Here is a 15,005-nt window from a genome sequence, read left to right on the forward strand (position 1 = left end):
GTATCACAAGAGCACTGTTTTATTTGCATTGATAAGTGGCTTGGCACAGCATGTCAAATAATTAATTAACTTAAAGAAACAGTTTGGCCTTTTTTTCAAACATGCTTATTTGCTTTCTTAACAGCTGATTAACATAGCTTAGCATAAAGACTGGAAATAAGGGGAAACTGCTAGCCTGGCTTTGTACAGCAGTAACAAAATCCACTTAGCCTCACTGCTTAAGCTTACTAATTAAGATGTTATTATGTTGCTTGTTTAATCTGTGCAAAAAAAAGAAAGGTAAAAACAATATGTTTTTTTTTTTCTTTTCATTATTTCTTTTGAAAGGCACTAAGTTGAGGTTGTATGTTGTTTCACAGTCAAGCAGCAGCACACATGTTGGAGGAGCTTCATCTCAGCTGCAGCATGGAGCTGGCTGGCCTACAGGGATCCCAGTGTTGACACCCCTGCACAGCCAGAGTGCCACCCTGGTTCACAGTGGACCCCACGCCAGCACCTCCAGAGGCTCGGCCGTGTCTGCCCTGCTCACCCACGGCTCCACGCACACTGGCACAACCCTCCTCGTTCCCAAGACTGAGAAGCTATCTCCTGTCCAGCTCTATGGAACGGACAGGAGCAGCCTAACAGGTACAGTGTGCCCTCAGTGCTCTTAAATAAAAAATATCTTGCGTTTTCCAAATGCAATTAGGGATCACGTCTTCTTTTAAATAATGAATTATAAACATTTCTGTAAAACGTCTTGAAGACATTGACCTGCTGAGCAACTTAATGATTTGAACATAGACACCAAACTGATCATGTGTCATGGATCATGGACTTTATGCTAACACTTTAGCAAACTGTTACAGTGTCAGCAGGCATATGGAATGTAAACATTAAATGGCATGCAGTGAATCTGACAACAACAACAACATGGGTGAAGGTGCTGTGCAGTATGAGAACATGTAGAAACTAATGTGCAGCAGATGAATGAGTTTTTTGTACCCCAGAATAGTTCCATAAGCCTGGCTACATCAGCTCTGCAGAGTCACGCAGCTTTTTATTACTGTTCTATTGATCTGCTTAATTAGGGCCACGGGGCAGCCACGAGCACTACTGCCTACAGCAAAGCTGTAGACAGTAGTGCTCGGGGCGAAGCCCCGAGCACTATTGTTATCCTGCGTGTTTTTTCTTATTATTATTATTATTAGGGCCACGGGGCAAGCCACGAGCACTACTGCCTACAGCAAAGCTGTAGACAGTAGTGCTCGGGGCGAAGCCCCGAGCACTATTGTTATCCTGCGTGTTTTTTCTTCTTATTATTATTATTATTATTAGGGCCACGGGGCAAGCCACGAGCACTACTGCCTACAGCAAAGCTGTAGACAGTAGTGCTCGGGGCGAAGCCCCGAGCACTATTGTTATCCTGCGTGTTTTTTCTTATTATTAGGGCCACGGGGCAAGCCACGAGCACTATTGTTATCCTGCGTGTTTTTTCTTATTAGGGCCACGGGGCAAGCCACGAGCACTACTGCCTACAGCAAAGCTGTAGACAGTAGTGCTCGGGGCGAAGCCCCGAGCACTATTGTTATCCTGCGTGTTTTTTCTTATTAGGGCCACGGGGCAGCCACGAGCACTATTGTTATCCTGCGTGTTTTTTCTTATTATTATTATTATTATTAGGGCCACGGGGCAGCCACGAGCACTACTGCCTACAGCAAAGCTGTAGACAGTAGTGCTCGGGGCGAAGCCCCGAGCACTATTGTTATCCTGCGTGTTTTTTCTTCTTATTATTATTAGGGCCACGGGGCAAGCCACGAGCACTACTGCCTACAGCAAAGCTGTAGACAGTAGTGCTCGGGGCAAAGCCCCGAGCACTATTGTTATCCTGCGTGTTTTTTCTTCTTCTTCTTCTTATTAGGGCCACGGGGCAGCCACGAGCACTACTGCCTACAGCAAAGCTGTAGACAGTAGTGCTCGGGGCGAAGCCCCGAGCACTATTGTTATCCTGCGTGTTTTTTCTTATTATTATTAGGGCCACGGGGCAAGCCACGAGCACTACTGCCTACAGCAAAGCTGTAGACAGTAGTGCTCGGGGCGAAGCCCCGAGCACTATTGTTATCCTGCGTGTTTTTTCTTATTAGGGCCACGGGGCAAGCCACGAGCACTACTGCCTACAGCAAAGCTGTAGACAGTAGTGCTCGGGGCGAAGCCCCGAGCACTATTGTTATCCTGCGTGTTTTTTCTTCTTATTATTATTATTATTATTATTATTATTCTTCCTCTTCCGTGTCAAATTTCGATTCGCTACTCCTCCTACAGTTTTGGGAGCACCCACGCAAATGTTATATCAAAACGTGCGTCTCGATCGGGATCGGTGTGCTATTATTTTTCTTGAATTTATCGCAGTTTTTCGCGACGTAAGTCGCGAAAAACTGCGATAAATTTCCCATAAGAAATGAATGGGAGGCGGTAAAAATTGTCGCACTTCTTCTACTGGCTACTGCTCCGCCATACTTTCACCTAGAGACTCCATTTAAACTTTAAATTGTAGACACAAGTCTTGTCTATTGCTGTATTAAGCCACGTTTTGATAACTCATGTAGTTTTTGAATAATCCCTCATCAATGACCATGAGCGTTTTTGGAGAAATTCTCAGATTTCAATGGGTGTGTATTGCGTGGACAGTTAGAGGCTAGAGTGGGTGACATCATCGCTAGAGTGGGAGAGAGCCGATTAAAAACGACTAGGTTTTTGCTCTTTCCACGCTCCTCCCGGCCACAGTTTACACTCTACAGGCATGATTTTTTCCACAGTTGTAGACAAACTTGTCCTCTCTCTCACAATGTGCTCGAAAAATCTGTGAGACAAACAGAATTTGAATTAGCAGCCTCTAAGCGCGGCCACGTCTGTCTCTGCTCTCCATGCACTCCAATACAAAGATTTTCGGAGAGAAGCAGAAAGGAGCCCTGTTTTCAACTCGCGACTGTGTCCACAAAATATTCTGTAGAAACACAAAATTACACCAAATCGTTCAGGAAGTCCTCAAGGCGCTCACGGTGTCTTTGTTTTTCTGATAGGAGCTTCCGTTCTCTCAGGAGAAGCCAAAATGTGAGAGGAGTGCAGAGGCAGAAAATCGCTCGTTTTCTCCGCTTTTCTGTCGCCCCTGTCTGTCTGCCCTTATCGTCATGGGCAACCAGCTCAAGTTGCCGTGACAACCACTGAGCCTCAGTGCTCAGAGTGGCAGAGAGCCGTTTTTTAACTCCAGATTTGTTGTCTTTCCAGGCTCCTCCCGGCCACAGTTTACACACTACAGGCATGATTTTTTCCACAGTTGCAGACAAACTTGTCCTCTCTCTCACAATGTGCTGGAAAAATGTGTGAGACTTACAGAATTTGAATTAGAGGCCTCTAAGCCCGGCCATGTCTGTCTTTGTCTCTTTTTCTCTCTCTGAGTGCATGTGTGCCTGAGTGCTTAGAGGGGGCGTGTGTGTGCGTGAGCAGCTGTGTCTCATAGAGCATGATTGGGAGGGGCTCCCAAGTTGCTGTGGCAACCTCTGAGGCTCAGTACCTCTGTGAGCACTTCTCTCTCATGCTCCCACATGGAAATAAACAGACATATGGGCATATAATGTAATGTATATGTACGCGGTCGGGCAGTAGACCCCGTGGCCCTTTCAAAATTTCCCGCAGGGAAATTGTCTAGTTATTCTTCCTCTTCCGTGTCAAATTTCGATTCGCTACTCCTCCTACAGTTTTGGGAGCAGCCACGCAAATGATATATCAAAACGTGCGTCTCAATCGGGATCGGCGTGCTATTACTTTTCTTGGATTTATCGCAGTTTTTCGCGACGTAAGTCGCGAAAAACTGCGATAAATTTCCCATAAGAAATGAATGGGAGGCGGTAAAAATTGTCGCACTTTTTCTACTGGCTACTGCTCCGGCATACTTTCACCTAGAGACTCCATTTAAACTTTAAATTGTAGACACAAGTCTTGTCTATTGCTGTATTAAGCCACGTTTTGATAACTCGTGTAGTTTTTGAGTAATCCCTCATCAATGACCATGAGCGTTTTTGGAGAAATTCTCAGATTTCAATGGGTGTGTATTGCGTGGACAGTTAGAGGCTAGAGTGGGTGACATCATCGCTAGAGTGGGAGAGAGCCGAAAAAAACGCCTAGATTTTTGCTCTTTCCACGCTCCTCCTGGCCACAGTTTACGCTCTACAGGCGTGATTTTTTCCACAGTTGTAGACAAACTTGTCCTCTCTCTCACAATGTGCTCGAAAAATCTGTGAGACTTACAGAATTTGAATTAGCAGCCTCTAAGCGCGGCCACGTCTGTCTCTGCTCTCCATGCACTCCAATACAAAGATTTTCGGAGAGAAGCAGAAAGGAGCCCCGTTTTCAACTCGCGACTGTGTCCACAATATTTGCTGTAGAAACACAAAATTACACCAAATCGTTCAGGAAGTCCTCAAGGCGCTCACGGTGTTTTTGTTTTTCTGATAGGAGCTACCGTTCTCTCAGGAGAAGCCCAAACGTGAGAGGAGTGCAGAGGCAGAAAATCGCTCGTTAGGGCCACGGGGCAGCCACGAGCACTACTGCCTACAGCAAAGCTGTAGACCAGGGGTCACTTACAGGCGGACCGCGGTCCGAGTCCGGACCCAGACACCGTCCTATACGGACCCGGACCTATAACCAGTAAATTATTAAGGGATTTCAAATTTTGACGGGACACTTATATTTTAACCGGCACAACTTTTCTAGTCTTTACGGCACCGGTTTAGCGGCTGAGGAAACACACAAACCAATTGCATGCGAGTTAAGCCATCCCACGTGATGCTACCCAGCCAGTCGCATCTCTGCATTGCGGACGATAAACATAGCAACTCTGACTGCAGTCAGATGAGGAGTGAGAAGCGAATGGAGAGACGATAGAAAATTAGAAAGTTAGAAAGATAGAAAAAGAAAGAAGCGATACAGGGCGAGAAGACGGAGAGGCGAGTGAGCGAAAGGCAGGAAGAGACAAAGAGGAAGAGACGAGTTAGCGGGAGAGAAGACAAAGAGGATGGCCTTGACACCATTCCAGCCCAGGTTTAAAATCCCGGCAGGACAAGCTCGAGCTCAGTTCTCTCACTGAACAACAAAAAGTGTGGAGAGTGGGAAAAGAGGGAAAGAAAGAGAAACTGTATAACTGTTCAGCTGTTATTTTCAAATTAGTTGAGACTGTTAAGATGTGAAAGTTAACAAAGAAAAAGGAATATTCAAGCTGTTGCTTCACTTTTACTTTTTCTAAAATTAAACACTTTCTTTTATAATGCACAATTTTTCAAAAAACATTTTATTTTCTCTATTTCATTTTTAAATTCAAATCTGCCTGGTTTAATGTTAAGTGACAATAAATACTGTCGAAATGTTTTTGAATTGTACTTTCTTTATTTGATCAGATGTTGATTACATGCAGATGTTGATACAACTACTAGGCTACTTCAGTATATATATCACAAATCATAACGTTATGACATTATGATGTTCCGGACCTTTGCTTTAGGAAATTTTCTCTAACCGGACCTCTTTGAATTTTAGTTGAATACCCCTGCTGTAGACAGTAGTGCTCGGGGCGAAGCCCCGAGCACTATTGTTATCCTGCGTGTTTTTTCTTCTTATTATTATTATTATTATTATTATTCTTCCTCTTCCGTGTCAAATTTCGATTCGCTACTCCTCCTACAGTTTTGGGAGCACCCACGCAAAAGTTATATCAAAACGTGCGTCTCGATCGGGATCGGCGTGCTATTATTTTTGGGAAATTTATCGCAGTTTTTCGCGACGTAAGTCGCGAAAAACTGCGATAAATTTCCCATAAGAAATGAATGGGAGGAGGTAAAAATCATTCCACTTTTTCTACTGGCTACTGCTCCGGCATACTTTCACCTAGAGACTCCATTTAAACTTTAAATTGTAGACACAAGTCTTGTCTATTAGTGTATTAAGTCACGTTTTGATAACTCATGTAGTTTTTGAATAATCCCTCATCAATGACCATGAGCGTTTTTGGAGAAATTCTCAGATTTCAATGGGTGTGTATTGCGCAGACAGTTAGAGGCTAGAGTGGGTGACATCATCGCTAGAGTGGGAGAGAGCCGATTAAAAACGACTAGGTTTTTGCTCTTTCCACGCTCCTCCCGGCCACAGTTTACACTCTACAGGCATGATTTTTTCCAAAGTTGTAGACAAACTTGTCCTCTCTCTCACAATGTGCTCGAAAAATCTGTGAGACAAACAGAATTTGAATTAGCAGCCTCTAAGCGCGGCCACGTCTGTCTCTGCTCTCCATGCACTCCAATACAAAGATTTTCGGAGAGAAGCAGAAAGGAGCCCTGTTTTCAACTCGCGACTGTGTCCACAAAATATTCTGTAGAAACACAAAATTACACCAAAACGTTCAGGAAGTCCTCAAGGCGCTCACGGTGTCTTTGTTTTTCTGATAGGAGCTTCCGTTCTCTCAGGAGAAGCCCAAATGTGAGAGGAGTGCAGAGGCAGAAAATCGCTCGTTTTCTCCGCTTTTCTGTCGCCCCTCTCTGTCTGCCCCTATCGTCATGGGCAACCAAGCCAAATTGCCGTGACAACCACTGAGCCTCAGTGGCAGAGAGCCTAAAAAAACCTCCAGATTTTCTGTCTTTCCAGGCTCCTCCCGGCCACAGTTTACACACTACAGGCATGATTTTTTCCACAGTTGCAGACAAACTTGTCCTCTCTCTCACAATGTGCTGGAAAAATGTGTGAGACTTACAGAATTTGAATTAGCAGCCTCTAAGCCCGGCCACTTCTGTCTCTGTCTCTTTTTCTCTCTCTGAGTGCATGTGTGCCTGAGTGCTGACAGGGGGCGTGTGTGTGCGTGCGCAGCTGTGTCTCATAGAGCATGATTGGGAGGGGCTCTGAAGTTGCTGTGGCAACCTCTGAGGCTCAGTACCTCTGTGAGCACTTCTCTCTCATGCTCCCACACACAAATAAACAGACATATGGGCATATAATGTAATGTATATGTACGCGGTCGGGCAGTAGACCCCGTGGCCCTTTCAAAATTTCCCGCAGGGAAATTGTCTAGTTTTCTCCGCTTTTCTGTCTGCCCCAGTCTGTCTGCCCCTGTCGTCAACGGCAACCGGCTTAAGTTGCCATGACAACCTCTGAGCCTAAGTAGTCAGAGTGGCAGAGAGCCTTTTTTTAAGTCCAGATTTTCTGTCTTTCCACGCTCCTCCCGGCCACAGTTTACACACTACAGGCATGATTTTTTCCACAGTTGCAGACAAACTTGTCCTCTCTCTCACAATGTGCTGGAAAAATGTGTGAGACTTACAGAATTTGAATTAGAGGCCTCTAAGCCCAGCCATGTCTGTCTCTGTCTCTTTTTCTCTCTCTGAGTGCATGTGTGCCTGAGTGCTGAGAGGGGGCGTGTGTGTGCGTGCGCAGCTGGGTCTCATAGAGCATGATTGGGAGGGGCTCTGAAGTTGCTGTGGCAACCTCTGAGGCTCAGTACCTCTGTGAGCACTTCTCTCTCATGCTCCCTCACACACAGAGAGACATAATGGGCATATAATGTAATGTATATGTACGCGGTCGGGCAGTAGACCCCGTGGCCCTTTCAAAATTTCCCGCAGGGAAATTGTCTAGTTAGGGCCACGGGGCAAGCCACGAGCACTACTGCCTACAGCAAAGCTGTAGACAGTAGTGCTCGGGGCTTCGCCCCGAGCACTATTGTTATCCTGCGTGTTTTTTCTTATTATTCTTCCTCTTCCGTGTCAAATTTCGATTCGCTACTCCTCCTACAGTTTTGGGAGCAGCCACGCAAATGATATATCAAAACGTGCGTCTCGATCGGGATCGGCGTGCTATTATTTTTCTCTGTAGAATATGCGTTTTTCGCGACGTAAGTCGCGAAAAACGCGTATTCGTTTCCCATAAGAAATGAATGGGAGGCGGTAAAAATTGTCGCACTTTTTCTACTGGCTACTGCTCCGGCATACTTTCACCTAGAGACTCCATTTAAACTGTAAATTGTAGACACAAGTCTTGTCTATTGGTGTATTAAGCCACGTTTTAATAACTCGTGTAGTTTTTGAATAATCCCTCATCAATGACCATGAGCGTTTTTGGAGAAATTCTCAGATTTCAATGGGTGTGTATTGCGCGGACAGTTAGAGGCTAGAGTGGGTGACATCATCGCTAGAGTGGGAGAGAGCCGAAAAAAACGCCTAGATTTTTGCTCTTTCCACGCTCCTCCTGGCCACAGTTTACGCTCTACAGGTGTGATTTTTTCCACAGTTGTAGACAAACTTGTCCTCTCTCTCACAATGTGCTCGAAAAATCTGTGAGACTTACAGAATTTGAGTTAGCAGCCTCTAAGCGCGGCCACGTCTGTCTCTGCTCCCCATGCACTCCAATACAAAGATTTTCGGAGAGAAGCAGAAAGGAGCCCCGTTTTCAACTCGCGACTGTGTCCACAATATTTGCTGTAGAAACACAAAATTACACCAAATCGTTCAGGAAGTCCTCAAGGCGCTCACGGTGTCTTTGTTTTTCTGATAGGAGCTACCGTTCTCTCAGGAGAAGCCCAAACGTGAGAGGAGTGCAGAGGCAGAAAATGGCTCGTTTTCTCCGCTTTTCTGTCGCCCCTGTCTGTCTGCCCTTATCGTCATGGGCAACCAGCTCAAGTTGCCGTGACAACCTCTGAGCCTAAGTAGTCAGAGTGGCAGAGAGCCTTTTTTTAACTCCAGATTTGTTTTCTTTCCAGGCTCCTCCCGGCCACAGTTTACACACTACAGGCATGATTTTTTCCACAGTTGTAGACAAACTTGTCCTCTCTCTCACAATGTGCTGGAAAAATGTGTGAGACTTACAGAATTTGAATTAGCAGCCTCTAAGCCCGGCCACTTCTGTCTCTGTCTCTTTTTCTCTCTCTGAGTGCATGTGTGCCTGAGTGCTGAGAGGGGGCGTGTGTGTGCGTGCGCAGCTGGGTCTCATAGAGCATGATTGGGAGGGGCTCTGAAGTTGCTGTGGCAACCTCTGAGGCTCAGTACCTCTGTGAGCACTTCTCTCTCATGCTCCCACATGGAAATAAACAGACATATGGGCATATAATGTAATGTATATGTACGCGGTCGGGCAGTAGACCCCGTGGCCCTTTCAAAATTTCCCGCAGGGAAATTGTCTAGTTATTATTATTATTCTTCCTCTTCCGTGTCAAATTTCGGACCGCTACTCCTCCTACAGTTTTGGGAGCACCCACGCAAATGTTATATCAAAACGTGCGTCTCGATCGGGATCGGCGTGCTATTATTTTTCTCTACAGAATACGCGTTTTTCGCGACGTAAGTCGCGAAAAACGGGTTTTCGTTTCCCATAAGAAATGAATGGGAGGAGCTCGAAAAACGAAATTTTTTTTTCCCTTTTTCTAATGGCTACTGCTCCGGCATACTTTCACCTAGAGACTCCATTTAAACTTTAAATTGTAGACACAAGTCTTGTCTATTGCTGTATTAAGCCACGTTTTGATAACTCATGTAGTTTTTGAATAATCCCTCATCAATGACCATGAGCGTTTTTGGAGAAATTCTCAGATTTCAATGGGTGTGTATTGCGTGGACAGTTAGAGGCTAGAGTGGGTGACATCATCGCTAGAGTGGGAGAGAGCCGATTAAAAACGACTAGGTTTTTGCTCTTTCCACGCTCCTCCCGGCCACAGTTTACGCTCTACAGGCGTGATTTTTTCCACAGTTGTAGACAAACTTGTCCTCTCTCTCACAATGTGCTCGAAAAATCTGTGAGACAAACAGAATTTGAATTAGCAGCCTCTAAGCGCGGCCACGTCTGTCTCTGCTCTCCATGCACTCCAATACAAAGATTTTCGGAGAGAAGCAGAAAGGAGCCCTGTTTTCAACTCGCGACTGTGTCCACAAAATATTCTGTAGAAACACAAAATTACACCAAAACGTTCAGGAAGTCCTCAAGGCGCTCACGGTGTCTTTGTTTTTCTGATAGGAGCTTCCGTTCTCTCAGGAGAAGCCCAAATGTGAGAGGAGTGCAGAGGCAGAAAATCGCTCGTTTTCTCCGCTTTTCTGTCGCCCCTCTCTGTCTGCCCCTGTTGTCAACGGCAACCGGCTTAAGTTGCCATGACAACCTCTGAGCCTAAGTAGTCAGAGTGGCAGAGAGCCTTTTTTTAACTCCAGATTTTCTGTCTTTCCACGCTCCTCCCGGCCACAGTTTACACACTACAGGCATGATTTTTTCCACAGTTGCAGACAAACTTGTCCTCTCTCTCACAATGTGCTGGAAAAATGTGTGAGACTTACAGAATTTGAATTAGAGGCCTCTAAGCCCGGCCATGTCTGTCTCTGTCTCTTTTTCTCTCTCTGAGTGCATGTGTGCCTGAGTGCTGAGAGGGGGCGTGTGTGTGCGTGCGCAGCTGGGTCTCATAGAGCATGATTGGGAGGGGCTCTGAAGTTGCTGTGGCAACCTCTGAGGCTCAGTACCTCTGTGAGCACTTCTCTCTCATGCTCCCTTACACAAATAAACAGACATATGGGCATATAATGTAATGTATATGTACGCGGTCGGGCAGTAGACCCCGTGGCCCTTTCAAAATTTCCCGCAGGGAAATTGTCTAGTTATTCTTCCTCTTCCGTGTCAAATTTCGATTCGCTACTCCTCCTACAGTTTTGGGAGCACCCACGCAAAAGTTATATCAAAACGTGCGTCTCGATCGGGATCGGCGTGCTATTATTTTTCTCTACAGAATACGCGTTTTTCGCGACGTAAGTCGCGAAAAACGCGTATTCGTTTCCCATAAGAAATGAATGGGAGGCGGTAAAAATTGTCGCACTTTTTCTACTGGCTACTGCTCCGGCATACTTTCACCTAGAGACTCCATTTAAACTTTAAATTGTAGACACAAGTCTTGTCTATTGCTGTATTAAGCCACGTTTTGATAACTCGTGTAGTTTTTGAATAATCCCTCATCAATGACCATGAGCGTTTTTGGAGAAATTCTCAGATTTCAATGGGTGTGTATTGCGCGGACAGTTAGAGGCTAGAGTGGGTGACATCATCGCTAGAGTGGGAGAGAGCCGAAAAAAACGCCTAGATTTTTGCTCTTTCCACGCTCCTCCTGGCCACAGTTTACGCTCTACAGGCGTGATTTTTTCCACAGTTGTAGACAAACTTGTCCTCTCTCTCACAATGTGCTGGAAAAATCTGTGAGACTTACAGAATTTGAGTTAGCAGCCTCTAAGCGCGGCCATGTCTGTCTCTGCTCCCCATGCACTCCAATACAAAGATTTTCGGAGAGAAGCAGAAAGGAGCCCCGTTTTCAACTCGCGACTGTGTCCACAATATTTGCTGTAGAAACACAAAATTACACCAAATCGTTCAGGAAGTCCTCAAGGCGCCCACGGTGTTTTTGTTTTTCTGATAGGAGCTACCGTTCTCTCAGGAGAAGCCCAAACGTGAGAGGAGTGCAGAGGCAGAAAATCGCTCGTTTTCTCCGCTTTTCTGTCTGCCCCAGTCTGTCTGCCCCTGTCGTCAACGGCAACCGGCTTAAGTTGCCATGACAACCTCTGAGCCTAAGTAGTCAGAGTGGCAGAGAGCCTTTTTTTAACTCCAGATTTTCTGTCTTTCCACGCTCCTCCCGGCCACAGTTTACACACTACAGGCATGATTTTTTCCACAGTTGCAGACAAACTTGTCCTCTCTCTCACAATGTGCTGGAAAAATGTGTGAGACTTACAGAATTTGAATTAGAGGCCTCTAAGCCCGGCCATGTCTGTCTCTGTCTCTTTTTCTCTCTCTGAGTGCATGTGTGCCTGAGTGCTGAGAGGGGGCGTGTGCGTGCGTGCGCAGCTGGGTCTCATAGAGCATGATTGGGAGGGGCTCTGAAGTTGCTGTGGCAACCTCTGAGGCTCAGTACCTCTGTGAGCACTTCTCTCTCATGCTCCCTCACACACAGAGAGGCATAATGGGCATATAATGTAATGTATATGTACGCGGTCGGGCAGTAGACCCCGTGGCCCTTTCAAAATTTCCCGCAGGGAAATTGTCTAGTTATTATTATTATTCTTCCTCTTCCGTGCTTTTTTCGATTCGCTACTCCTCCTACAGTTTTGGGAGCACCCACGCAAATGTTATATCAAAACGTGCATCTTGATCGGGATCGCTATGCGATTATTTTTCTTAAATTTATCGCAGTTTTTCGCGACGTAAGTCGCGAAAAACTGCGATAAATTTCCCATAAGAAATGAATGGGAGGTGGTAAAAATTGTCGCACTTTTTCTACTGGCTACTGCTCCGGCATACTTTCACCTAGAGACTCCATTTAAACTTTAAATTGTAGACACAAGTCTTGTCTATTGCTGTATTAAGCCACGTTTTGATAACTCATGTAGTTTTTGAGTAATCCCTCATCAATGACCATGAGCGTTTTTGGGGAAATTCTCAGATTTCAATGGGTGTGTATTGCGTGGACAGTTAGAGGCTAGAGTGGGTGACATCATCGCTAGAGTGGGAGAGAGCCGATTAAAAACGACTAGGTTTTTGCTCTTTCCACGCTCCTCCCGGCCACAGTTTACACTCTACAGGCATGATTTTTTCCACAGTTGTAGACAAACTTGTCCTCTCTCTCACAATGTGCTCGAAAAATCTGTGAGAGTTACAGAATTTGAATTAGCAGCCTCTAAGCGCGGCCATGTCTGTCTCTGCTCTCCATGCACTCCAATACAAAGATTTTCGGAGAGAAGCAGAAAGGAGCCCCGTTTTCAACTCGCGACTGTGTCCACAATATTTGCTGTAGAAACACAAAATTACACCAAATCGTTCAGGAAGTCCTCAAGGCGCTCACGGTGTCTTTGTTTTTCTGATAGGAGCTACCGTTCTCTCAGGAGAAGCCCAAATGTGAGAGCAGTGCAGAGGCAGAAATTTGCTCGTTTTCTCCGCTTTTCTCTCGCCCCTCTCTGTCTGCCCCTATCGTCATGGGCAACCAAGCCAAATTGCCATGACAACCACTGAGCCTCAGTGGCAGAGAGCCTTAAAAAACCTCCAGATTTTCTGTCTTTCCACGCTCCTCCCGGCCACAGTTTACACACTACAGGCATGATTTTTTCCACAGTTGCAGACAAACTTGTCCTCTCTCTCACAATGTGCTGGAAAAATGTGTGAGACTTACAGAATTTGAATTAGAGGCCTCTAAGCCCGGCCATGTCTGTCTTTGTCTCTTTTTCTCTCTCTGAGTGCATGTGTGCCTGAGTGCTTAGAGGGGGCGTGTGTGTGCGTGCGCAGCTGGGTCTCATAGAGCATGATTGGGAGGGGCTCTGAAGTTGCTGTGGCAACCTCTGAGGCTCAGTACCTCTGTGAGCACTTCTCTCTCATGCTCCCTCACACACAATGAGCCATAATGGGCATATAATGTAATGTATATGTACGCGGTCGGGCAGTAGACCCCGTGGCCCTTTCAAAATTTCCCGCAGGGAAATTGTCTAGTTATTAGGGCCACGGGGCAAGCCACGAGCACTACTGCCTACAGCAAAGCTGTAGACAGTAGTGCTCGGGGCGAAGCCCCGAGCACTATTGTTATCCTGCGTGTTTTTTCTTATTATTATTAGGGCCACGGGGCAAGCCACGAGCACTACTGCCTACAGCAAAGCTGTAGACAGTAGTGCTCGGGGCGAAGCCCCGAGCACTATTGTTATCCTGCGTGTTTTTTCTTCTTCTTCTTATTATTATTATTCTTCCTCTTCCGTGTCAAATTTCGGACCGCTACTCCTCCTACAGTTTTGGGAGCACCCACGCAAATGTTATATCAAAACGTGCGTCTCGATCGGGATCGGCGTGCTATTATTTTTCTCAAATTTATCGCAGTTTTTCGCGACGTAAGTCGCGAAAAACTGCGATAAATTTCCCATAAGAAATGAATGGGAGGCGGTAAAAATTGTCGCACTTTTTCTACTGGCTACTGCTCCGGCATACTTTCACCTAGAGACTCCATTTGAACTTTAAATTGTAGACACAAGTCTTGTCTATTGCTGTATTAAGCCACGTTTTGATAACTCGTGTAGTTTTTGAATAATCCCTCATCAATGACCATGAGCGTTTTTGGAGAAATTCTCAGATTTCAATGGGTGTGTATTGCGCGGACAGTTAGAGGCTAGAGTGGGTGACATCATCGCTAGAGTGGGAGAGAGCCGAAAAAAACGCCTAGATTTTTGCTCTTTCCACGCTCCTCCTGGCCACAGTTTACGCTCTACAGGCGTGATTTTTTCCACAGTTGTAGACAAACTTGTCCTCTCTCTCACAATGTGCTGGAAAAATCTGTGAGACTTACAGAATTTGAGTTAGCAGCCTCTAAGCGCGGCCACGTCTGTCTCTGCTCCCCATGCACTCCAATACAAAGATTTTCTGAGAGAAGCAGAAAGGAGCCCCGTTTTCAACTCGCGACTGTGTCCACAATATTTGCTGTAGAAACACAAAATTACACCAAATCGTTCAGGAAGTCCTCAAGGCGCCCACGGTGTTTTTGTTTTTCTGATAGGAGCTACCGTTCTCTCAGGAGAAGCCCAAACGTGAGAGGAGTGCAGAGGCAGAAAATCGCTCGTTTTCTCCGCTTTTCTGTCTGCCCCTCTCTGTCTGCCCCTATCGTCATGGGCAACCAAGCCAAATTGCCATGACAACCACTGAGCCTCAGTGGCAGAGAGCCTTTTTTTAACTCCAGATTTTCTGTCTTTCCACGCTCCTCCCGGCCACAGTTTACACACTACAGGCATGATTTTTTCCACAGTTGCAGACAAACTTGTCCTCTCTCTCACAATGTGCTGGAAAAATGTGTGAGACTTACAGAATTTGAATTAGAGGCCTCTAAGCCCGGCCATGTCTGTCTTTGTCTCTTTTTCTCTCTCTGAGTGCATGTGTGCCTGAGTGCTGAGAGGGGGCGTGTGTGTGCGTGCGCAGCTGGGTCTCATAGAGCATGATTGGGAGGGGCT

At 46.0% G+C, this 15,005-nt stretch overlaps 1 protein-coding gene across 1 annotated transcript in view; it reads left to right on the top strand.

The window, feature by feature from the left end:
• mlxipl (MLX interacting protein like) overlaps positions 1-15,005 on the top strand; it is a 50,099-nt gene that overhangs the window by 12,191 nt on the left and 22,903 nt on the right. Inside the window, exon 11 of the mRNA XM_076751459.1 lies at positions 360-627. Within this exon, the coding sequence (XP_076607574.1) occupies positions 360-627 (268 nt within the window). The remainder of the gene's footprint in view (positions 1-359; positions 628-15,005) is intronic.

Source organism: Chaetodon auriga, chromosome 15 (genome assembly GCF_051107435.1).
Source record: "Chaetodon auriga isolate fChaAug3 chromosome 15, fChaAug3.hap1, whole genome shotgun sequence".
Taxonomy (NCBI): Eukaryota; Metazoa; Chordata; class Actinopteri; order Chaetodontiformes; family Chaetodontidae; genus Chaetodon; species Chaetodon auriga.